This window comes from Bufo bufo, chromosome 10, assembly GCF_905171765.1.
Source record: "Bufo bufo chromosome 10, aBufBuf1.1, whole genome shotgun sequence".
Classification (NCBI taxonomy): Eukaryota; Metazoa; Chordata; class Amphibia; order Anura; family Bufonidae; genus Bufo; species Bufo bufo.
The window spans coordinates 97592651-97618751 of NC_053398.1; the positions used below are offsets into that span (position 1 = coordinate 97592651).

Consider the following 26101-nt stretch of genomic DNA (forward strand, 5'->3'; position numbering starts at 1 on the left):
AAATGTGTGACAGTGGCCTGTTCCAGTGGTGGGTGACGTGAAGCCTGATTCTCTGCTGTGACATGAATACAGATTCTGCGCTGACATAAGGCCAGATTCTCTGTTACGGGACCGCTCTCCTCTGTCTGGGTGCCGGGGCCTAAATGTGTGACAGTGGCCTGTTCCAGTGGTGGGTGACGTGAAGCCTGATTCTCTGCTATGACATGAAGACAGATTCTGTGCTGACATCAAGCCAGATTCTCTGTTACGGGACCTCTCTCCTCTGACTGGGTGCCTGGGCCTAAATGTTTGACAGTGGCCTGTTCCAGTGGTGGGTGACGTGAATCTTGATTCTCTGCTATGACATGAAGACAGATTCTGCGCTGACATAAGGCCAGATTCTCTGTTACGGGACCGCTCTCCTCTGTCTGGGTGCCGGGGCCTAAATGTGTGACAGTGGCCTGTTCCAGTGGTGGGTGACGTGAAGCCTGATTCTCTGCTATGACATGAAGACAGATTCTGTGCTGACATGAAGCCAGATTCTCTGCTATGGCATGAAGAGACTGATTCTAAGCTGACATGAAGCCAGATTCTTTGCTATGGCATGAAGAGACTGATTCTCTGCTGACGTGAAACCAGATTCTCTGCTATGGGACCTCTGTCCAATTGATATTGGGTCATTTTTTATTTTATTTTTTTTTAAATTCATTTCCCTATCCACATTTGTTTGCAGGGGATTTACCTACATGTTGCTGCCTTTTGCAGCCTTCTAGCTCTTTCCTGGGCTGTTTTACAGCCTTTTTAGTGCCGAAAAGTTCGGGTCCCCATTGACTTCAATGGGGTTCGGGTTCGGGACGAAGTTCGGATCGGGTTCGGATCCCGAACCCGAACATTTCCGGGAAGTTCGGCCGAACTTCTCGAACCCGAACATCCAGGTGTTCGCTCAACTCTAAAGATAAACCTAAATATTGCAATCTGACCTTAGAAAAAAAAAGTAGCCCTTAGGGTACTTTCACACTTGCGTTGTTTGATTCCGGCAGGCAGTTCCGTTGCATTTTTCAGGATCCTGATCAGTCTGAAAAATGCCTGATCAGTCAGAAAAATGCATTGCAATACCGGATCCGTTTTTCCGGTGTCATCAGGCAAAACGGATCCGGTATTTATTTTTTTCTCATTTTTAAAGGTCTGCGCATGCAATATTTTGTAGAATATTCGCCGAATATTCACGAATTCGAATATTCGTTATATTCAACTATTTTTTTTACTCGAAAAATCGACAAGGTAATGATCGCGTAATATGCGATTTTTCGTAATGCTAATTTTTATCACAAATTTTTCAATTGCCGAGCAAAAACATGATTCCTCCCTGCTTCTTGCTTGTGGGCCAATGAGTCATAGCACTATATCGAATATATTAGTTTTTTCAAATATTCGTAATATTCTAAAACAAGAATATATAGCAATACAGTGAATATTCAAAAAAACGAATGTAGAGCAATTTAGCTAATATAGTGCTATAATCTTTTTTTTTAATAGTTGTAATTTTTTTCCAATCTGAACTTCACATGAGAAAAAATTACAACTATTAGACAAAGAAGATTATAGCACTATATTAGCTAAATTGCTCTATATTCATTTTTTTGAATATTCGCTATATTACTATATATTGTTGTTTTAGAATATTACGAATGTAATAGAAAGTATATTATAGTGCAATTGTATTGTGCAGCATTTGTTTGCGGTTCTGCTGCGATACTGCAGCCACACAGAGTGTCAAACGCTATTAGAACAAATAATTTCTACTGGTGTGATTTACCAGTTGCCCCCCAAAAAACCTGATTGAGGCAGGGGTGTTATTTACCAATAATATACGTTCTATATAGTGCATTTAGGTAGTGCAGCATTTGTCTGCGGTTTTGCTGCGTCACCGCATCTACACAGAGTGACAAACACTATTTGAAGAAATTATTTCTACTGGTGTGATATACCAGTTGCCCCCCCAAAAAACTGATTGAAGCAGGGATTTTATTTACCAATAATAGTGCATTTAGGTAGTGCACTATATAGTGCATTTAGGTAGTGCAGCATTTGTCTGCGGTTTTGCTGCGTTACCGCATCTACACAGAGTGAAAAACACTATTCTAACCAATAATTTCTACTGGTGTGATTTACCAGATGCCCCCCAAAAAAAACTGATTGAGGCAGTGGTGTGATATACAGTTGTGTTCAAAATTATTCAACCCCCACTGAAATTGAGTGTTTTGGCCTGTTTGACATTGATTTTGATCATTTCAGTCATCTTGTTTACAATTAAATCAAAGAGGCACTTGTAAGTCAGACAAATATAACATAACATTTATAATGAAATAACCACAAATGTATTTTCTGTGCTCACATCATTATCAGTTTTCTTCAACCCCCAAGTGACATTCAATCTTAGTACTTAGTACAACATCCTTTTCCAGTTATAACAGCTTTTAAACGTGAAGCATAGCTTGACACAAGTGTCTTGCAGCGATCTACGGGTATCTTTGCCCATTCTTCATGGGCAAAAGCCTCCAGTTCAGTCACATTCTTAGGCTTGCGCGCTGCAACTGCTTTCTTTAAATCCCACCAGAGGGTCTCAATCGGATTTAAGTCTAGTGACTGCGATGGCCACTTCAAAATGTTCCAGCCTTTAATCTGCAACCATGCTCTAGTGGACTTGGAGGTATGCTTGGGATCATTGTCCTGTTGAAAGGTCCAACGTCTTCCAAGCCTCAGGTTTGTGACGGACTGCATCACATTTCCATCCAATATCTCCTGGTACTGAAGAGAATTCATGGTACCATGCACACGCTGAAGCTTCCCTGTACCTGTAGAAGCAAAACAGCCCCAAAGCATGATTGACCCCCCGCCATGCTTCACAGTAGGCAAGGTGTTCTTTTCTTCATAGGCCTTGTTCTTCCTCCTCCAAACATAGCGTTGATCCATGGGCCCAAACAGTTCTAATTTTGTTTAATCAGTCCACAGAACACTATCCCAAAACTTTTGTGGTTTGTCCACATGACTTTTGGCATACTGCAGTCGACTCTTCTTATTCTTTGGAGACAGCAAGGGGGTGCGCCTGGGAGTTCTGGCATGGAGGCCTTCATTACGCAGTGTGCGCCTTATTGTCTGAGCTGAAACTTCAGTACCCACATCTGACAAATCTTTTTTCAGTTCCTCAGCAGTCACACGGGGACTTTTCTCCACATTGCGCTTCAGGTAGCGCACGGCAGTTGAAGTCAGCATCTTCTTTCTGCCATGACTAGGTAGCGTTTCAACAGTGCCCTTTGCCTTGAATTTGCGAATGATGCTTCCTATGGTGTCTCTTGGTATGTTTAACATCTTTGCAATCTTCTTATAGCCATTGCCCTTCCTGTGAAGAGAAATCACCTCTTCTCTCGTCTTCCTGGACCATTCTCTTGACTTCACCATGTTTGTAAACACACCAGTAAATGTCTAGAAGGAGCTGAGTATCACAGTGCTTTTAAATCTGCCTAATTGGTGCTTATTATGCTTGATTGCTGCTCCTTGACATCCACAGGTGTTTTCAATACCTGATCGAAAACACTTGAATGAACCTCTGTTCTTAAGAGGGGTAGTCTTTAAGGGGTTGAATAATTGTGTAAAAAAAACATTTAATACTGTATTACAAAAACAATTGATGTCATTTTAGTTGCATTTGGTTCTTTAAAAAGTCCTTGTAAGATTTCATTCTGAACACAATTACAAATGTACACTAAATTCCCTAAAACCCTTTACAGCATTGGGGGTTGAATAATTTTGAACACAACTGTACCTTCTTTAACAAATACTGCTCTTCTATAGGGACTTTTGTCACAGGGTCATTTTGAAAAGGCAGGCCATTCAGCAGGGGTGGTAGGGGTCGGGCAGGTGCACCAGGCTGGGGCCTACATGGGAAGTTGCAGAGGGTGCGTGCGATTACGTCAAAGGACGCACCAGACTTGGTTAAGTGGCTGACTCAGCCTTCCGCTTCTGCACCCTCCTCATCCTCTCTATCTGCACCCTCTTCACTCTCTGTTGTGTCCACCCCCAAAGACACCACCACCATATCCCCTCCGCTCGACTCAGAGGAATTATTTTCCCATACATTCCAAGACCTTACCGATGCTCAGCCATTCTTGGCATCGGATCAGGAAGAGGAGGTATCAACGGTCGCCACCCAGCAGTCTGACAACAGTACCCAGATCAGCCCAAAGAGGGTGGCCGCCGCTGTTGCTGCCTACTCCAAGATCTCTAATGTCAGTAGTGGTAAAGGTGACGAATCTGATGATGATGTGTCGATGGACGTCACGTGGGTGCCCACAAGAGAGGAAGAGGAGGGGAGTTCAGAGGGAGAGACAGAGCAGCAGATAGGGAGGAGAAGGAGGAGAAGCAGGCAGAACTTACAGTGCACAGGAGTCAAAACGCAAACTGCTAATGTATCTGGAACGAAACATCCACCATGCACGGTCACATCTGGCACTCCCAGGATGCCGACACATTGCTCCGCAGTGTGGGCTTTTTTTAATGTGTCCGCTGCTGACAATAGTGTTGCCATCTGCAGCCTGTGCTGTCAACGCATAAGTCGCGGTAAGCCCAACAGTCACCTAGGGACAACCGCCTTAAGAAGGCACCTGGCCTCCCATCACCGAGCCCAGTGGGAGCAACACCGTCAGAACCCACAAAGCCACACTCCCAGTGCTCACCGTCCTGCCTCTTCTCCTTCTCCTCTCTCCTCCCATTTATCCTTCACTCCACCTTCCACCGTGCCGTCGTCGCGTTCATCTGGCAAAAGGCAGGCTTCCTTGCCCCAAATGTTCGAGCGAAAAAAGATGATGACGCCGGATAACCCTCTTGCCCAACGGCTGACCGCTGGTTTGTCAGAACTGCTAGCCCGCCAACTACTGCCATATAAACTGGTGGACTTGGAGGCCTTTAGAAAATTTGTGGCCATTGGAACTCCGCAATGGAAGGTCCCCGGATAGCCCACAAATATTCGCCACCACCCAGAACAAATCATGGTCCCTGTGTTAGGTAAATACAGCGGCATAAAAGGCCTTTTATGTCCATGAATGCCTAATATTTGAGGCTTGTACTGGCCGACAGTTACATATTTATCCTGTGAACGCCTAATGTACCTCCAGCCACAGAATCTAAAGTTCTTTGCTGTCAGGTGAATGCCTATTGGCTAATTTTTGGGGCCTGCACTGGCCAACAGTTACATTTTTATCCTGTGACCGCCTAATGTACCTCCAGCCACAGAATCCAAAGTTCTTTGCTGTCAGGTGAACGCCTATTGGCTCATTTTTGGGGCCTGTACTGGCCTACAGTTACATATTTATCCTGTGACCACCTAATGTACCTCCAGACACAGAATCCTACAAAGTTGTGTGCTGTCAGGTGAATGCCTATTGGATAATTTTTGGGGCCTGTACTGGAGTGGCAAGTTCTCACAACAATACTTAGTGCACCAATCACTAATATCTGATGAGACCTTATAAAATGTGAAGTTGTGTGAACCGTGAAAAAATAAATCACATCATTAGGGATTTTTGCAATTGCGCTTTTTTTAAACACTAGATCTGCATATACAGCGATTGTTATAACATGCATGTGAAATTTAATAATATACACTGCTTTAATATCAAATTACTTACAGTGATCAGAAATTCTTCCTCAACATCGCGAAAATTGTTGCCAACCATCTTTTCTGATCGCATCGAACTTGGTGGAAACCCAGTTGCTGTAGTAGGCCGCGTATATTTTGCACATGCTCATAGGCGAATATTACATTGCTGATATTTTGCATTGAAAAAAATTATGAATGGAGATTGGTATGTCACTGTCCATGTTGTGGGACTATTTTTGCACTTCTAGTAAGTATTTGGTAGCTGCAAATATGACCTAAAGGTATTCCAGGTTCGCCTGCCTTTAAAGTGAATGGGGCCTGCCGCAAACTTGCGGTTCACGAACATTTGAACACTTTCGCGCAATCGCGTTCGCGAACCTTCCCGGACGATGTTCATCCATCACTTGTGATTATCTGAAAGTGAAGTTTCCAGTGATTCCAGTAATATATCAGTTACCCAAAATTCATAAAAGCTTGACTAATCCACCAGGGAGGCCTATTGTGTCTTGAAAAAATTCCTTGACCAGTAAGCTCACAGAATATGTGGATTTTTTTTCTTCAAAAGATGTGCTAAAAGCCCCCTCCTACTTAAAAGATACAGGTAGCGTTATTGATTTAATAAGAAACCTTGACTTATGTAGTGAAAAAATTTGGCTAGCCACGGTCGATGTGGCTTCTATTTACACTATTATTGCCAAGGATTTGGAGTTAAGAGCAGTAACAGAAGAGCTGAGCAATGATCCACAAATGTCAGTCAAACAAGGACATTTTATTATTCAATGCCTAGATTTTTGCCTCAGCCCCATTTTGTTCTGGTTTCGAAATACCTACTACCTACAACAGATGTCTGTGACCGTCCGGGCGCTCCTCCTACTGGTAAGTGAAAGGTCTGTGCTATAAGCAATGCGCCGCACAGACCTTTCACTTACCAGTAGGAGGAGCGCCCGGCCGGTCACAGACAGCAAAGGTAAGTATAATGCTTCTAAAATTGCTAAGTAACCATGGCAACCAGGACTGCAGTAGCGTCCTGGTTGCCATGGTTACCGATCAGAGCCCCAGCGATTAAACTGGGACTCCGATCGGAACTCTCCGCTGCCACCAATTATAGGGGGGGGGAATTTAATTAGGAGGGGGAGGGAGGGGGGCCGCACTGGCCACCAATGAATGTACAGTAATACAGGGGAGGGAGAGGGGGCCCACTGGCCACCAATGAATGTACAGTAATACAGGGGAGGGAGGGGGGGCCCACTGGCCACCCATGAATGTACAGTAATACAGGGGAGGGAGGGGGGGCCCACCGGCCACCAATGAATGTACAGTAATACAGGGGAGGGAGGGGGGGCCGCACTGGCCAACCAAATTTTTACAACCAGCTGATTAAGCAAATTCAAAATACAGAGTGCTGTCTTCTATTGGAGTATTGTTGTGCACTTTCCCACTGGTGACACTGGGTTAGAGATGTGAACCTCCAAAAGACACTAAGTGATGTTGCCCCTGGAGTCCAGCAGATGCAAGCAATAGGGCTCCAGAGCTTCACTACTGCATGGCAGGCAAGAAGTAGAGAAGCAAAGGAACGGACAGAGCGGAGTTGCACATGCACTGCCTCCTTACAAACAGGGCCGATTTTAGACAAAGTGTGGCCAGGAGTGCACCAAGCCTTATTGCTACCTGGGGCGAAAACTGAAATGGCTCCCCAACCCCCCAATGCCAATTTCTTAACCTAACCCCTTCCCTCCAGCCCTATTGTTAAAGACATACTTGGAAAACATTACATACGTTACAAAACATACAGGGTGTGCCCACTGTGCTTCCCAATACTATACTGCAGAAACAGATAATCCCCCTTCTGCTGCCCTCCTCCTGCCCGTACGTGGTGCTGCCTGTGGCAATCGCCTCACCACACCTCATTAGTGGTGCACCCCTGAGTGTGGCCCTGGGCAAATTTGAAAGTGGGGCCCAAAATCCTGAAATATTGGACTAGCAGTCTGACAGACCTTTGTAGGCACGAACAGCGATTTCAACCACAGCAGCTGATTGTAGCATGCCACTTTATCTCTCTTTAGCTTTTCCACTGTAGCTTGCTGATCCTCCAGCCTCTTTGGGTATGTTCACACAGAGTATTTTCTGTGCTTTAAAAAACCTAATGCAGAATCCGCATTATTTTTTTTTGTATGTGTTTTTTTCCTGACGCATTTTATAAAACACTTTTTGATTCAGTTTTGGTGTGGATTTTCATTCCTGCCCATTTTCAACAGGAATTCTGGACATGGAGCCAACATTATGAATGGCAAGGGCACTTCTATTTTTATCATGGTGCAGTTTATAAAACCACAAGCTGAAAAAAGGGCTATCCCATCCTGGCCCCTGAAGTGCTGTAAAAGGGCTGTGTACTAGCTTGTACACACTGTGATACCTTTTGGCGCAAAACCACAATAGCGAAAGTCGTCTTTTTAGAAATATTTATTTGTTCAGGTGACAACGCGTTTCGGAGTAAAAATACTCCTTTATCAAGTCTTAAGGGCCGGGCATACACGATTGGCAGGGCTGGTCCAATTGCTGGTGCCGGGTCCTGTCCTTGTGTAGCGTGGCCCCTGAAGTGAAGGGAGAGCACAGTGTGCATGCATGATCATCTTCCATTTTACTATTAGTGTTCTGATAATAGCTGATCAGTGGCTCTGCAATTTTTCAAAATTCCATAGCTGTGCTGCTACGCAGTTTAGATTTATATAGTTTATCTCATTGAACCTTTCATATGATATTCTATATTTGGTTATATGCTCCCATCTAGTAGCCGTTTTTAGTAATGCACTTGTTTTTCTTGTTCTTGATATCTGTAATTCATTTCCTTTCTTTGCTCCACCCCTTCTTCTGTGTACTTCACTTACTGTATCTTCATACTGCTCCAGCCATATTTACAGGTACATATGTATTCTCATGTACGCTTACAAAAGCATCATCTTTTGACCGCACAATACCGGAATCCATCTTTTCTGCTGTATTCTGTTATCTGGCTTACAGAATAAAGCAACTTACACGGATAAACTCGGTTTTGGTGAGTTCAAGCTATCTGATAAGGATTGTCCGCAGTGATTATATCTGCTTATATAGGCCAGGCATAGAGGTCTTCACTTGGGATAAATTTCTATTACAACAATCGGAGTCAGAATAGTCAAAAGATGCATACAATTCCTACAGCCTGCTGTGTATATGTGTGTGCCTAATCTGCAATCAAGCTCAGTGCCATCCGCCATCTTGTGAAAGCACATGGTCGCACGTGTTACCTCACCTGTCTACGCTGCTGTTCGTCTTTTTAAAGAGACAGTACAATTTTTCGCAAAACCGTAAAAAAGGTCTAGACAAGGCTCTGAACACTCTTTTATGGCTGAACCAACGCAGATACATCATGCCTCTGAACCGGCAGACGTACATGGAGCAGATTCTGTAGATATTACCGAACAGAGTGTAAGACCCAAACGTACAATAAAACCAACACAGAAACTCAGAGAAAACTATCAAGCCACTAGAGATAAGTTCTCCACTAATCTGTCAGATCTCTGGGACAGAACCTCACACCACATGTCTGTTTTGTCACACTCTAATGATCAACCAACTGAAATAGGAGACTCTATAAATCACCTATTTGCTGTGTATGTACGCTACCAGCAGCTGTCTGCAAAATACTCAGCCTTTTTGCAGGACTCTAATATAGATGATTCTTCAACAGAACTGACCAGGACTGAACCAACAAAGGGATCTCACAGTGCAAAATGCTAAGTTAAAGGCAGAACTCCGCATTACTCAATTGCAGGAGACCAGATCTCACAGATCCACCACAACCAAGCGCACTGCACTTTCTTCCAGATCATCTCGTTCCAGAAGATCAACATTAAGCGACAAGTTAATAGAGGCCCGCGGTGATGCCGAATAAAAAAAGGCGCAAAGCTCCTTTACCAGCAAGCAAGCAGAGATGGAAGCTCAAATGGCAGTTCACAAGCAGAGATGGCAGCTCACCAAGCAGAGATGGCAGCTCAACAAGCAGAGGCAGATTCACAAATAAAGATTCTGCAAATGGAAGGGGAGGAAGCAGCTTCCGTAGCAAGGCTGAAAGTCCTTGAACAAGCAATGGGACAAAGTACTAATTCAGACTGCCTTATCCCAGCAGAACTGGAAGATCCAGCCGAACGCACCAGTGAATACATTCTAAAGCATAACATCTGCAAAGATACAGAGTCATCTCCTGTACCTCCTACTAACAACACTGTTCTGACTCTGCGCAGAGACCTCTCAGCTCTATATGCCTGAACCTCTTCAAGTCTACAACGCAAATATATTTATGCAGTAAACCGGATTAACTCATGTCAACAGCAAGGTGACTTCCAGTAATAAGCCGCAGCTCAAACCAAAGCCAGCACAAGCCTTAGAGATTACACCACAGTTAAACGCTCATGCAACATAATTTTACCCTGGTAAACCTCACCCTACATCACCAGAGAACTTTCACACCCAAGGGGTTCCACAAGTTACTTTGACACCAAGGAGTGAGAGACCAGACATGAATGACTTTGCCAGATACATGGTATGCCATGAGCTCATTTACGCCAGCCTCTCAAGGTTTGACGACTGTCCAGAGAGCTACAGGGCCTGGAGATCAACCTTCAAAGCTACTATTGCCGATCTCAACCTTACTGCTAAGTAAGAACTTGATTTGCTCATAAAGTGTCTGGGACCAGAATTTGCAGGTCATATTAAAAGACTCAGAACAGTACATGTTGACCACCCAGATGCAGGTCTTGTTGCTGCATGGGCAAGAATTGAGCAAGCATATGGTAGCTCTATTGAGCAAGCCATAGAAAGCGCTCTATTCAAGAGACTGCAAAACTTCCCAAAAATAGGGAACAAAGACTATCGCAAGCTCCAAGATCTAAGTGACCTCATCATGGAGCTAGAGTTGGCAAAGACTGACCCACGTCTACCTGGACTAAGCTTCCTGGACACCCCTCATGGTGTCAACCCAGTGGTGTCTAAACTGCCATATGGCCTACAAGAGAAATGGGCACAACAGGGCTCAAGATACAAAAGAGACTATAATGTATACTTTCCTCCATTCTCATGCTTCTGCAAGTTCATTAGTGATCAAGCCTGGATGAGAAACGATCCCAGCTTCAGCTTCAGTGAACCCAACCTGCCTGCTTCATCCTCACCATCATCAAGGTATGATAACACAGCAGCTAAACGTAGAGACTTAAATAGAGCAATATCTGTTAAAAGGACAGACATCTCACCCTTCGCAACCTTACCTATTCATCAGGGCATTGTGGATGACAGAGATAAAGACCCTAATCATCAGTGTCCTATTCACAAAAAGGTCCAAAGCTTTGGACCCTTATAGCTCGACCTCTGCCTGGATGAATCCTCATCTCTACCGCCTGCACCTTTGAGCGGAAGGAGGGTCACTTTCCTCCTCTTGGGGACCGGCAGCGGAATAAAGTATCATGGTCTTTAACATCCGGTTGCAAAAGCTAAGTACCATACTTCATCGTACCCCCTGATGAGCCTAATTAGCATTGGGCGAAACGCGTCGGGGTTTATTGGTGACCACCTTTCTGTTGGGAACAATTTAGTGACCAGCTGATTTTGCTCACCTGAGAATAATGGTGACATACATCCATATAGAGCACCATTTATTAGTCATTGTATTTAAAGTTTTTCCTGGAACTTTTTGTAACTAGGGAATTCCAGGGACCTGTTAGCACTAGGTACGGGAACAGGGAACCTCCACCTTTAGGGGGTCGCCCTGGGCACAGCAGACCTCTAGGGACTCTAGGGGTAGCTAGTGCCTATTTTTAGCCCTGCATCTCCGGGCTATAAGTAATTATTTATCCCTTTTTTTTTTTTTTTTCTCTGTTTACCTATTTTTATAACCCCTGTGCTTACGGTGTCTTTATGTTTGTTTTTTTGTCCAAGGGATTGCTACTCCCTTACTGAGTCCTCTCGGCCAACGTAGCTTTTTCACAGTTGGTATATTTATACCTATACCCACTTGATCATTTATTAAAGGTATTTTTAACAAGTCACTCTTTTTCACTTATGCCTCTTTCTACAAAAACGTTGGTGACAATTTATCTTATTATAAAATCTCTAATGCTGTAAAAATCCTATTCACAAAAAGCCTCACCCTCTTAAGAAATGTGGGCTTAAGGCAAAGACTTTACAAGAGCGCAGGGAGATTCTCCGGAAACTTGGCATATGTTACAAGTGCTGTGCTTCTTGTAGCCATTTTGCTAAAGACTCTAAAGTTGTCATCAAGTGCACAGAATGCGGTAGCGACAGACATGTTACAGCCATGCATCCTACTCCACTTCCAGACAACCCACAGCAGCTTTCTACCTCCACTCCCGTCTCAAATCATCAACAATCGGAGTCCGAATAATAGCAGTGAATGGAGATAATGCTGTGGTTGACACACTGTAATGGGGAACGTGTGGGTGACACACTGTTATGGGGGATCTGTGGATGACACTGTTATGAGGGACCTGTGGATGACACTGTTATGGGCAACCTGTGGATGACACCAGTGCTCCAGACAAAAAAAAAAAAAAACAGGAGCCATTGGCTCCTAAACTGAAAAGTTTAGGAGCCAAATTACATTTTTAGTCGCCAAATTTAAAATGCATATAATTATAATTTTAAAAAAAGGAGGAGAAGATGAGACGCAGGTCACAGTAGTGAGTCAGCACCACATATAGGAGAATACAGCACCACATACCTCTTACATCCAGTGACCTCTCCTGTCATGTAGGGGGGTCCTGGGCAATTGCCCTGTCCCCCCCCCCCCCCCCAATGCAGGCCCTAAATACAGATACTGCTATAGCTAAGAATGAGGCTGTCACAAGGGCTTTGGATGTGATTTTCTGCATATACAGGGATTTCTGAAAATTGATTCCAATTGAATAAATGCATAACTTGGGTTGAGAAATAAATAGACCATTGATGTACGCTTATTGACAAAAACAACTAATGCACCCAGATGGAAATATCGGATTGTTGCAAAACTCGGCATGCAGTTATGTCTCAGGCTGATATGTAAATGATTAAAGGTGTGGTCTGATTAGACACTGGGTTTTGCCACAACAGGGATTAAATGTGCTCACCCACTGCCTTATATTAAGGGTCTGAGAGGATACTTTTGGGTAGTGTTCTTCTTAGTGGGAGGTCTTTGACTGCTAGACATGCCTCTATGACACACTGCTTTTGCCCAGTTGACAGTTTTTGAGAGGGAGCAATTATTAGTCTGAGAGAAGCAGGATGGTCATTTTGACAAACTGCCCACACCATCTTGGCCGTTCTGACCTAGCTCTTAGCAGGTGTTGGGAGCAGTGGTTATGTGAGAGCACGCACACACAGCGAACAGTAAAGATTTTCCCAATAAATGTATCCTTTCCCCCTAATATTGTAATCATTTACATATATCATCATTACATTCACACATAGAAAGTTTTATTCCATTCCACCAACTCCTTCTTGGTGGATTATTTTTGGTCAATGTTATATTGCCTTCGATATACAGTACAGACCAAAAGTTTGGACACACCTTCTCATTCAAAGAGTTTTCTTTATTTTCATGACTATGAAGGCATCAAAACTATGAATTAACACATGTGGAATTATATACAAAACAAACAAGTGTGAAACAACTGAAAATATGTCATATTCTAGGTTCTTCAAAGTAGCCACCTTTTGCTTTGATTACAGCTTTGCACACTCTTGGCATTCTCTTGATGAGCTTAAAGAGGTAGTCCCCTGAAATGGTCTTCCAACAGTCTTGAAGGAGTTCCCAGAGATGCTTAGCACTTGTTGGCCCTTTTGCCTTCACTCTGCGGTCCAGCTCACCCCAAACCATCTCGATTGGGTTCAGGTCCGGTGACTGTGGAGGCCAGGTCATCTGGCTCAGCACCCCATCACTCTCCTTCATGGTCAAATAGCCCTTACTTTCAAAGTTTTCCCAATTTTTCGGCTGACTGACTGACCTTCATTTCTTAAAGTAATGATGGCCACTCGTTTTTCTTTACTTAGCTGCTTTTTTCTTGCCATAATACAAATTCTAACAGTCTATTCAGTAGGACTATCAGCTGTGTATCCACCTGACTTCTCCTCAACGCAACTGATGGTCCCAACCCCATTTATAAGGCAAGAAATCCCACTTATTAAACCTGACAGGGCACACCTATGAAGTGAAAACCATTTCAGGGGACTACCTCTTGAAGCTCATCAAGAGAATGCCAAGAGTGTGCAAAGCAGTAATCAAAGCAAAAGGCGGCTACTTTGAAGAACCTACAATATGACATATTTTCAGTGGTTTCACACTTGTTTGTTTTGTATATAATTCCACATGTGTTAATTCATAGTTCTGATGCCTTCAGTGTGAATCTACAATTTTCATAGTCATGAAAATAAAGAAAACTCTTTGAATGAGAAGGTGTGTCCAAACTTTTGGTCTGTACTGTATCTAAAAAACATACGGTACATTCATATACGTTCCCAAATATCAGACACTGCTTCTTACCTCTGTGCACTTCAATGCAGCTAGAAAGATGGTTAGGGCCCGGATTAGGGTTGGTTAGGAGGTGACCTGTTTCTTCCCTAGTTTACAGGCCCAGTTACTGTTCCCCTTCCCTTTTGTGTTCAGTGTGGAGTTTTCCCCCCACACTGATCGGGACACCATGAGGGAGACTGCCCTTGGGTTGCTGAATTACTGAATTACTGAAGCACTGAATATTGCTGAAAAGATCAGGAACCAAGTACAAGTAAGATCGTCACTTCTATACAGTTGAGCTGGAACCTAAATACACCACCTCACTGAGCCTATTATTGGGATTTACAGCTTTACCATCTGTATTTATGACAAAGTGCTGCCATTGGACGATATTAATTGCAAGACTACAATTTACAAGTAAAGTTCCTGTTTGGTTCAACTACTGCCTCTCTCATCATTCTACTCTATCTTCTTCCAGTGCTGGCATCATGAACAACACAGGGGCCCAGCCACCAAAGCACCCTTGGCATACCCACTACCATTAAGGGCACCTCAACTTCCATCTGGCTGGTGTTCCCTACAATAGAGAGTGCCCTGGGGGATCTAGTGCTGTCTTCCTCATCACTGCACGCCGGCCCAGGGAGCTGCAAAACCTTGAGTACGACTACTACCCCCATCAGCCCACCGTGCATTCACATACTGCCCCTGCGGTCTGGTCTGCCAAAAACTCACCTGTCCACCCAAAATGTGGAGAGACTGACCTTTGTCAAGATTAATCAGGCGTGGATCAGCCAGGATTTCCACCCACCAATTCCTGATGCATTAGACTAGATCATCCATGGTGTCCACTTTGACAAAAGAGACTGGTTTCTTCTGGCTACCTGCCTCAGCTACTATTCTGACGCTGCCACCCGCCTGATGCCACACATCTGATGCCAAGTGCTCCTTCTTTCACCCACCATCTTCAGCGGGTACTGGTATTGCCACCCACCTCCACACTATGTCACCTTGGCAATCTGTGGCCTCCTGATGCTGCTGCCACCTCCACACAATGTCACCTTGCCACTCTGTGGTCTTATGATGCTGCTGCCACCTCCACACTCTGTCAATGTGCCACTTTGCAGTCTCCTGATGCGGCCGCCACTTGCAGACTCTGTGATTCGGCCACTCTATGGTGTCCTCATGCTGCTTCCACCTCACCACTATATCACCTTGCCACTCTATGGTCTCCTCATGCTGCTTCCACCTCACCACTATATCACCTTGCCACTCTGTGGTCTCCTCATGCTGCTGACACCTCACCACTATGTCACCTTGCCACTCTGTGGTCTCCTCATGCTGCTGACACCTCCACACTATGTCACCTTGCCACTCTGTGGCCTTCTGATGCTGCCGCCACCTCCACACTATGTCATTGTGCCACTCTGTGGCCTCCTGATGCTGCCGCCACCTACAGACTCTGTGATTGGCCACTCTGTGGTCTCCTGATGCTGCTTCCACCTCACCACTATGTCACCTTGCCACTCTGTGGCCTCCGGATGCTGCTGACACCTCCACACTATGTCACCTTGGCACTCTGTGGCCTCCTGATGCTGCCACAATATCGACACTATGTCACCTTGCCACTCTGTGGCCTCCTGATGCTGCTGCCACCTCCACACTATGTCACCTTGCCACTCTGTGGCCTTCTGATGCTGCTGCCACATTCACTCTCTGTCATTGTGCCACTCTGTGGTCTCCTAATTCTGCTTTCACCTCACCACTATATCACCTTGGCACTCTGCGGTCTCCTCATGCTGTTTCCGCCTCACCACTATGTCACCTTGCCACTCTGTGGTCTCCTCATGCTGTTTCCACCTCACCACTATGTCACCTTGCCACTATGTGGTCTCCTCATGCTGCTTCCACCTCACCACTATTTCATCTTGACACTCTGTGGTCTCCTCATGCTGCTTCCACCTCACCACTATGTCACCTTGCCACTCTGTGGTCTCCTCAAGCTGCTTCCACCTCACCACTATGTCACCTTGCCACTCTGTGGTCTCCTGATGCTGCTTCCACCTCACCACTATGTCACCTTGCCACTCTGTGGTCTCCTCATGCTGCTTCCACCTCACCACTATGTCATCTTGCCACTCTGTGGTCTCCTCATGCTGCTTCCACCTTACCACTATGTCACCTTGTCACTCTGTGGTCTCCTCATGCTGCTGACACCTCCACACTATGTCACCTTGGCACTCTGTGGCCTCCTAATGCTGACGCCACTTCCACACTATGTCATTGTGCCACTCTGCGGCCTCCTGATGCTGCCTCCACCTACAGACTCTGTGATTTGGCCACTCTGTGCTCTCATCATGCTGCTTTCACCTCACCACTATGTCACCTTGCCACTCTGTGGCCTCCGGATGCTGCTGCCACCTACAGACTCTGTGATTGGGCCACTCTGTGGTCTCTTCATGCTGCTTTCACCTCACCACTATGTCATAGGACCACTCTGTGGACTTCTAATGCTGTTCCCACCCTTCCTACTTCATGACTGGGCCACTATTTAGCCTTTTTGGCTTGGCTGACATCATAATTTATTTAACCCTTGCTCTGATCTGTCAGAAGGAAGGTAAAATGAGACATACAGTAGATCCTGTCTGTGTAGCAGCTGTAAGGCCTGTATGGTCCCATCAGAATTGGCTTGTGATTTGGTAGCCAAAAGCAGGAGTGGGTACAAAACACAAAAGACTTGCAAATATTCCGTTCACGTGTCATCTCTGTTTTGGATCCACTCCTGTTTTTTTGGCATTAGCAATACTGATGGATTACTGACCAAATGCTGACCGAGTGAAGGCAGATGCTCCACAGGCAGGATCCATTTTTAGTGGTTATTGTTCTGACGGATCAGAGGAAGGTGCTGACACCCTCTCCACTCTGTCAGGGGGGCTCTACTTGTATACGCGTTAAATAGAACAGGTTCTGTAGACATCTATGTGGAATCGTCTGATGACGGTGTAAAAGGAGTGCGCTTCTTTTTGGCTCTAACATTGACCTTTAACCCCTTAAGGACTCAGCCCTATTTCACCTTAAGGACTGGGCCATTTTTTGCAAATCTGACCAGTGTCACTTTAAGTGCTGATAACTTTAAAACGCTTTGACTTATCCAGGCCATTCTGAGATTGTTTTTTCGTCACATATTGTACTTTATGACACTGGTAAAATGAAGTTAAAAAAAATCATTTTTATTTATAAAAAAAATACCAAATTTACAAAAAATTTGTAAAAAATTGCAAATTTCCAAGTTTCAATTTCTCTACTTCTATAATACATACTAATACCTCCAAAAATAATTTTTGGGGACCAGTTCAGGTCTGAAGTCACTTTGCGAGGCTTACATAATAGAAACCACCCAATGACCCCATTCTATAAACTACACCCCTCAAGGTATTCAAAACTGATTTTACAAACTTTGTTAACCCTCTAGGTGTTCCACAAGAATTAATGGAAAATAGAGATACAATTTCAAAATTTTAATTTTTTGGCAGATTTTCCATTTTAATAATTTTTTTCCAGTTATAAAGCAAGGGTTAACAGCCAAACCAAACTCCAATATTTAAGGTCCTAATTCTGTAGTTTTCAGAAACACCCCATATGTGGTCGTAAACCGCTGTACGGGCACACGGCAGGGCGCAGAAGGAAAGGAATGCCATACGGTTTTTGGAAGGCAGGTTTTGCTGGACTGTTTTTTTTGACACCATGTCCCATTTGAAGCCCCCTGATGCACCCCTAGAGTAGAAACTCCATATAAGTGACCCCATCTAAGAAACTACACCCCTCAAGGTATTCAAAACTGATTTTACAAACGTCGTTAACCCTTTAGGTGTTCCACAAGAATTAATGGAAAAAAGAGATCCAATTTCAAAATGTCACTTTTTTGGCAGATTTTCCATTTTAATAATTTTTTTACGGTTACAAAGCAAGGGTTAACAGCCAAACAAAACTCAATATTTATGGCCCTGATTCTGTAGTTTACAGAAACACCCCATATGTGGTCGTAAACAGCTGTACGGGCACACAGCAGGGCACAGAAGGAAAGGAATGTCATACGGTTTTTGAAGGCAGATTTTGCTGGACTGTTTTTTTTGACACCATGTCCCATTTGAAGCCCTCCTGATGCACCCCTAGAGTAGAAACACCAAAAAAGTGGCCCCATTTTAGAAACTATGGGATAGGGTGGCAGTATTGTTGGTACTAGTTTAGGGTACATATGATTTTTGGTTGCTCTATATTACACTTTTTGTGAGGCAAGATAACAAGAAATAGCTGTTTTGGCACTGTTTTTATTTTTTGTTATTTACAACATTCATCTGACAGGTTAGATCATGTAATATTTTTATAGACCAGGTTGTCACGGATGCGCCGATACCTAATATGTATACTTTTCTTTTATTTACGTAAGTTTTACACAATAACAGCTTTTTTCAAACCAAAAAAATGATGTTTTAGTGTTTCCATAGTCTGAGAGCCATAATTTTTTCAGTTTTTGGGCGATCACCTTGGGTAGGGTATGATTTTTGCAGGATGAGATGAAGGTTTTATTTGCACTATTTTGGGGTGCATATGACTTTTTGATCGCTTGCTATTACACTTTTTGTGATGTAAGATGACAAAAAATTGTTTATTTAGCACAGTTTTTATTTTTTATGGTGTTCATCTGAGAGGTTAGGTCATGTGATATTTTTATAGAGCGGGTCGATCCAAACGCGTCGATGCCAAATATGTATACTTTTTTTTTATTTATGTAAGTTTTACACAATAACAGCTTTTTTTCAAAAAAAAATAATGATGTTTTGGTGTCTCCATATTCTGAGCCATAGTTTTTTTATTTTTTGGGCGATTGTCTCAGGTAGGGGCTCATTTTTTGCGGGATGAGGTGAAGGTTAGATTTGTACTATTTTGGTGGGCAAACGCCTTTTTGATCGCTTGCTGTTGTACTTTTTGTGATGTAAGGTGACAAAAAAATGGTTTATTTAGCACAGTTTTTATTTTTTACGGTATTCATCTGAGGGGTTAGGTCATGGGATATGTTTATAGAGCTGGTCGATACGGACGCGGCGATACCTAATATGTATACTTTTCTCCCCCCCCCTATTTTTTACCTATTTTTTTTTACTTTATTTGGGGAAAATTACGTTTTTGTTTATTTTCACTTGAAACTTTAATTTTTTTTGGGGAAAAACTTTATTTTTTCAACTTTTTTTTTCACTTAATTTTTTGTCCCACTTTGGGACTTGAACTTTGTATTGCTGTGCCAAGAAAGCGCTGGACGTGCGCTACCATATTCAAAGTGTTAATTCGATATTGTGGAATTCGCCATATTCGTTAAAAATGGCGCCTCATCTTCATGCTCAAAGACAAAGAAACAAAGGAACGCCCTCTTAAGAGCGCGAAAATGCTGTCTACGCCCCCCAGAAGCGGGAAAAACTAGCAACACCCCCTCAAGAAAGGCGCGAAGATGTCAAATACGCCCCTTCAGGAGCGGGAAAAATCGAGACTGCCCACCATTAACTTTCTATTGTGGACTGAGGTGATAAAGTCTCCGCCCCCTGGGCTGCACCCTCAGAACTTGCTATTTGTCAGAAGGAGGAAGAGGCCAAGATGGCGTTTCCCCAGTCTAAATGGAACCAGATGGTGATTTGTGGTGAAGCCGTCTATGAGGAGCACCCACCGAAGATCCATGTCTCCCAAATATTGAAGAAAGGTGGACCCTCAGTATTTGCTACCATGCTGGAGGCTGTGGATTCCTCCCTGGCCAAGGCCGAAGCACTGCTCACCTTGCCCAGCATTCCGGAGGAGACCGCTGCTGAAGTCCCGGCTCCTGCTGCCAAGAACTCTGATCTGATCAAGTTCCCGGAGGCTGTGGATCCCTCCGCTACATCAAGCGCTCCCACAGAAGACCGAGCACCACCCCAGATGGGCACAGACGCACAACCTGCTTCCACGGAGGACGTCACCCAGATGGCGCCAGAGTTTCCCGAATATCACCAGGAGGCACCGGAACCTGCCGCCCCGCCGCAACTTCAGGTAGGAGCTGCCACGCTCCCTGAGGCCCAGGCCCGGTCCGCGTCCATCCATCCGCCACGTCCCGAAACCCCAGCACCGGCCATTAACCTTAGGCCTACCACGTCACTACCGCCAACTGATGCGGCAGAGGCGGCTGGAGATTCCACTCCGCCGCCCAGCTATGAGAAGCTCCGCAGCCTCAACCCTAAAGTACCACATGAAATCACGGCCTTTGCCCAGACCGCATGGGAATACAAATCCGCGGTTGAGGAATGGGTGAAACAAGTAATTGACAACCCCCAGGCCAGAGACCCCAAGCTTAACAGAAGAACCGGAACCATCCTGTGGTTCTCTGTGGAACGTGGTGTCGGATTTGTCCAAGATAGCCACTCCGGCACAGAGCTGTCTGGAGGTCTGTCAAGCGACACTACTTGCCCCAGGCTCGGCATAACCTGTACTCTGGAGACCAAATAGAGAACACCCCGATGCGGTCAATGCAAGGACTCTTTGCCGCTGGAGTCACCTTGCTACAGAAGCCACTTTCTCCTGCCATTACCCCAGAGACCTGGCAGGAGGATCCAGACTCTGCGGGCAGGACCAGATGTCTGCAAGAAGCACCGGATGGCCGTCTACAGTTTAAAGAAAGGTCACCACCTGCACCTGCGCCTCTCATTCCAGACCTGTCACCACCACCAACCCTGAGGGTAGGATAAATAAATAACAGTGTGTTGACATTCAACCCCAAGGTGCAACCGTGTTTCATGCCCACCTACATGCTGCCCTGGAAGCAGCCCCAGCAAGCTGCTCCAGCTCTCCCTGCACCCATGCAGCCAGAGGTTCTGCCAATTCCTGCACCGGCTGTGGATTCCGGTCTGCAGCAACCTACTGCAGCGGTTTCCAGGCTGTCTGCACAGCCAACCCCTACAGCAACCGGTAGAGGGCAGTGGCGCACCACTACCAACACTACCCTCAGCTACCAGCAGAGGCTAGAGCACCCTCTTATGCATTTTAGCAGCTCCAGTATTGACAAGGAGCTGGACCCCTACCTGTAAGGTGTCCCCACTATAAGAAAATAATTAACAAGTGACATTGTTTTGGGAGCCACTCCGTGGACTGCTACCTGACGGGTGAGGACCTGTTGGCATGTTGTGTGTTCTAACCTTTTGTTCTAGGTTGCCATTGTTTTGTCCTCATCCAGATGGTCATGCCAGTTACGACTCCCCCCATCAGCACTTAACCCCTCATTTCCAAGTTAAAAGTTTTATCCCCTTTCTCAGGTTACTTGATAGCCTGTTGCTGCCATTAACTTTTAACCCTTTGGATTACAAATAACTTTTGCCCTGTGGATTGCAAAGAACCTTTATCCATTTCCAGAGGATTCTGCAACTTCAAGCACTTCCAGGAATAAGGACTCAAGTTATTGTTGAGCCTATCCTTGCACTTAATAAATTTGCACTATTTTATATTAAATGTTTTACAGTAACATAAAAGCTTACACCCAAAGAAAAGACTCAAACGTGATACCTGAACTCTTTGTGCCAAAGAAAAGACTCAAATGTGATACCTGAGCTCTTTGTGATTTCTTACTATTTAATAATTTTTGCACTATTGTAACAGTTTACAGTTATGTAATGTTTAAGTAACATGCCCATTGTGTGTAGTATCTTTCTAGATGCCACAATGTGAATTTATGCACTGTTCATAATGATTGCACTTAAAGCGAACCTTTCACCTCATTTTCACCTTATAAACTAGCAACAGTACCTTATAGATTATCTTGAGTGTGTTGTTATCCATGTTAGTGCCGCTTGCCTGGGCTCTTTATACTTCAAAAAATCGTCTTATAAACTTTACATTCTGTGCTCCAACAGTCATGCAACCAGTCAAGGGGGTAGCCCTTCCATCTCCTCTGGCCGTACCGCCCCTGCCCTAACCCCTCCTCTATGCTCCTTAACTGACAGCCGGCTCAATCGCCGGGACGGCGCTTCTGAAACCTGCGCATGCGCCGTCCTCCTGATTCGCTGCGCGATCCCGTGTTTCTTGCTGACAAAAGCGCAATCATGTAAGAGAATCGCGCATGCGCATTAAGCAATGCCGGCCTACACCAGCAGTATGCAGCAGGTCAGAGTTAGCTTCTAGCCTGGAACAGACCATTCCAGTCTAGTCTCCCCTACATGAGCAGAAGTGGGATGTCCCATGCCATGCTTTATGAGGAGGAGAAGGAAGTTAGTCAGTGTGTGAGCCACCCCCTGCTGGGGTAGGCTGTGTTAGTATGAGCTCCCAGAAACAGGGATCCCAACTAAGGATTCAAGCCTCTGCTGAGGCCCAAGATCAACCTTCCCAGCCTGAGTCCCTTACCTTAGCTGGTAGACCAAGAAAGCAGCCTTTCACAGAACTATCAGATCTCCAGGAAGCCACCATCATACCCTGCGAGCAGTCCTGTAAGTAAAGATCCTAAGACAAAGAGAAGATAATTACCTCACCAGCTAGTCAGACCCAAACTAAGCAGACCTCAGACAGAGCAGAAGATAGATACCTGCCAGATTCTAATAGGCGTATGATCAGATGCAGAATACATATAAATTCCTGCCACATATTGACAAAACCTGCTGGGACCCTAGACTATTGCTGTACATTGTATGGATCAAAAGCTGCATATCATACCACCAAGTAAAGACAAGTTGGACCCTATTATCTGTGTGGATTTCCATCATTCCTCAATTACTCCTATTAACCACACTCAGTTTTGTTGCATGTGAGCCGGGATACAGGAGTCCAGCCGTACTACAGGTAGGAGACACCGTTGACACAATACAGAGACCATATCCCCCTCTGGCATTCCTCACCTGGTACGTGAGCTCATAACATCTTAAAGGGCCCTGCTACAGTACCTGCGCAATCTGCAACTGGCATCACAAACTTCTACACATATAAACTGACCCACTGCATAGCTGACCCACTGACCCAGTGTCCTGCTCATTGCACATGTATAGTGACATGCCTAAAGCAGTGCAGTCATACAGTTTACGCATTTCGGCTGAGCGCCTTAATCATAACCTGGAAGTTTGTTGCAGCTGAATCCTACCTTACTCCAGGGGTTCCAGAGCAGCGGACGGTGAGCTGACTATTTCATCTTGTATTATGTATCTATTGGTATATTCGATTTATTTGCAGTATTTACATAGTGCTATGTAAGGGGTTAAATTTCCTAATATTGGCAGGAAATGTGACTGCAGAATTGTGTAACTATGATCTCTGTACTCCCAGAGGGTAGTCACAAAGAAATACAACTGTAACATAACCCACATTACCACACCGGCTATCGTACATTAGAGGTGAGTATTTTGTCTCTCTTTTTTTTATTGTCGTACACTGTCTAGAGTAGAGCTTGTTCAGAATATTTAATCTGCAAAGCTTTAGCACGTATTACCAGAGAGGGTTAGTCATAGAAACAATCAACAGGCAGGAAAAGGAGTAAGAATGGATGCACAGTATTTCTGTTTATTGTATAGCTGCAGTGCACAGGTACAGGCAAAGGAAGAATGAAAATAGGCAGACAGACGGATAGACAGACAGACAGAAAGATAGGTAGATGGATAGGAGAGAGAGGTCCTTTCTTATGGAGGGAGGGCAATTCATTGAGAAGGAGGAGGTGTTGCTCCACTGTTCAGCTCATATTCTCTGCTGTTGCTATGGGAAGAAGACATTTCAACGCACTCAAAGATACACTACTTCGATTCCAGGGGTGGGAAAAGGAGGCTGGTGGGAAAGGGATTCGAGTAGGAGGGGGAGTGAGGCTTGTGAGGGCAAGCAACAGGGCAGGACTGACACCTTTTGGATTTGCTCAAGAAATCTCCGCTGCAGAATTGTTTTTCAGTGAAGCAGACAGAAAGGGGATGAGGGTGGCTGAACGTAACACTGAATGTGGAGAGGAAAAGGGGGAATTCTAAGAGGATAAGATTTATACAAGAAAGTGAGATAATAGCACAAGAGACAGAAGAAGGAGACACCAGACAAGATAATGATGCTTCTATAAAAGGATTGTGTACATAAGTCTTGGGAATGATTCTGACTATATGGATGAGTCGAGGGATTCTTCATATATCCTTATTTACTCCCACTGAATATGATTTGATAGAATACATCTATTTGCCTCCATATTTCAGCATCAACATGACACTTGTCACTATATCTGATATAAGACGTAGCTGAATCGGTGTTCCCATTGTTATACTCGAGGTTACTGAAATAACTTGTTGTGTCTCCATGTTTTTTTTTTTATAGATCATCACTTTGATCTGGGTGATCATTGACAAGACTGGAACATCAACGTGACCAGAAATGGCAGGGGTAAGAATCTGCATGACTTTTAGGGGGATGCAAAGGAATCGGCAACTGAAAAGTACATATTTCCAAGCCTTAACATAAGCTTTGTTCTTGGACAATATCATCATCAGTAAGTCATTTGTATGGACTTCCAGTCTCGGAGGACTGGCAGTGGTGGAATGCCACAGCTTGTCACTGAATGATCAGTTCCAAGTCTTCACAGTCTCACACCTGTTGCTTTCATAATCATATAGAAAGTCACAGTTAGAAAAAAGCAATCTTCCTAGGCTTCCCAGTGATGACTGGAATCTGGAAATCTGATGTTTTATTTTGTCTTTCAGAACAAGGTATGCTGCAAGCCAGATCTCTTCACTGGTAAGTAACTAACAATTCTTCTAGCATTGCACTCTGTGAGCTTTGACCTTGCTAGATGTTCTCCTTGTACCATGTAGAAGTGCAATGATGTGTTAAATACAGCAAGCCTTGTCATTCTCCAGTGTATTGTGCAGCTACAGAAATCGCAAACCAAATGAAAGAATTGTGGTTAGGCTACTTTCACACTACAACCTATAACACTATATGCATACCCAGATCACCAAAGAAGAAGCGACCATATGTAAGCAAAAAATATATACTTTATTAGAACAACACAATAAAACACATATAATGGAGTCTTACATCATTGGATGGAGTAAAACAGGTAAAAAAGAGGAACACAGGGAAAAGGGACCGATAAAGGTTAATACATATAGGGGGAGCAGCAACTGTAATTAAATACATAAATACACAAGTGTAAACGTTGCCCCAAGTTAGTAACAGAATATGAAGGAAATAGATACTACAGCAGGTTTCCACACACAGGCAAAGAGCCTAGTAAAGTACATAGCAATAGTGCCTCAGGTAGACCAGGAACCACATATAATAGCATATTCAATTGTACAAACATATTAACAGTCACATAACCCATACAGTGTCCCTCACACTTACCCTACGCGTTTCGCCGAATGGCTTCGTCAGGGGAAATCTTCTGACGAATAGGAGGGCGGTCATATGCAGAGGCAGGGGCGGGGGAACAATGAAAAAAGGCAGGGCAGCCTGGGCACCAACACAGTGAACGCCGCCCCTGGGCACTTGCGAGTGCCTATTTGCATATCAATCAAAGTTCGTTTTTCCAGCTTCTGCAAGTCTAAAGACAAAGACAAAGGTACCATAACATTCACGTATAGGTGTGCTATAGGGCAATGTAATCACTGTATATGGCCATATGGAGGTGACAGACTCCCTTTAATACTATGCTTTTATCCAATAACTGCTTCTCAGCATAATTAACATCGCTTCTCAGCGCAATTGAAAGTATACCTACCCCTATGCTGCATGCTGTACATGAGGTATTAGTATACAATTTGATCAAAAAGCATAGGCCCACTCACCGCAACAAGGTTGCCTCTTTGAATGGGATCCTATTTTAAATTTGGCGCAGCGCTGCACGGTGACCACCAACGCCGCAGCACCGCACCAGCAGGCAGCGGGACCCAGCAGCCAAACAGCACCCTTGCTGT

The 26101-nt window shown here is 44.5% G+C and overlaps 1 protein-coding gene across 8 annotated transcripts in view; it reads left to right on the forward strand.

Moving 5' to 3' along the window:
* Nucleotides 1–22976: 22976 nt before the first annotated feature.
* Nucleotides 22977–26101, forward strand: part of LOC120980142 (transmembrane protein 272-like) — an 89539-nt gene continuing 86414 nt past the window's right edge. Inside the window, exons 1-3 of one of the 8 annotated variants that reach the window (XM_040409039.1) lie at nt 22977–23006; nt 24501–24566; nt 24884–24917. In XM_040409039.1, the coding sequence (XP_040264973.1) occupies nt 24558–24566; nt 24884–24917 (43 nt within the window). In that variant the 5' untranslated portion in view covers nt 22977–23006; nt 24501–24557. The other 7 variants (XM_040409033.1, XM_040409031.1, XM_040409032.1 and 4 more) reach the window with 7 other exon arrangements.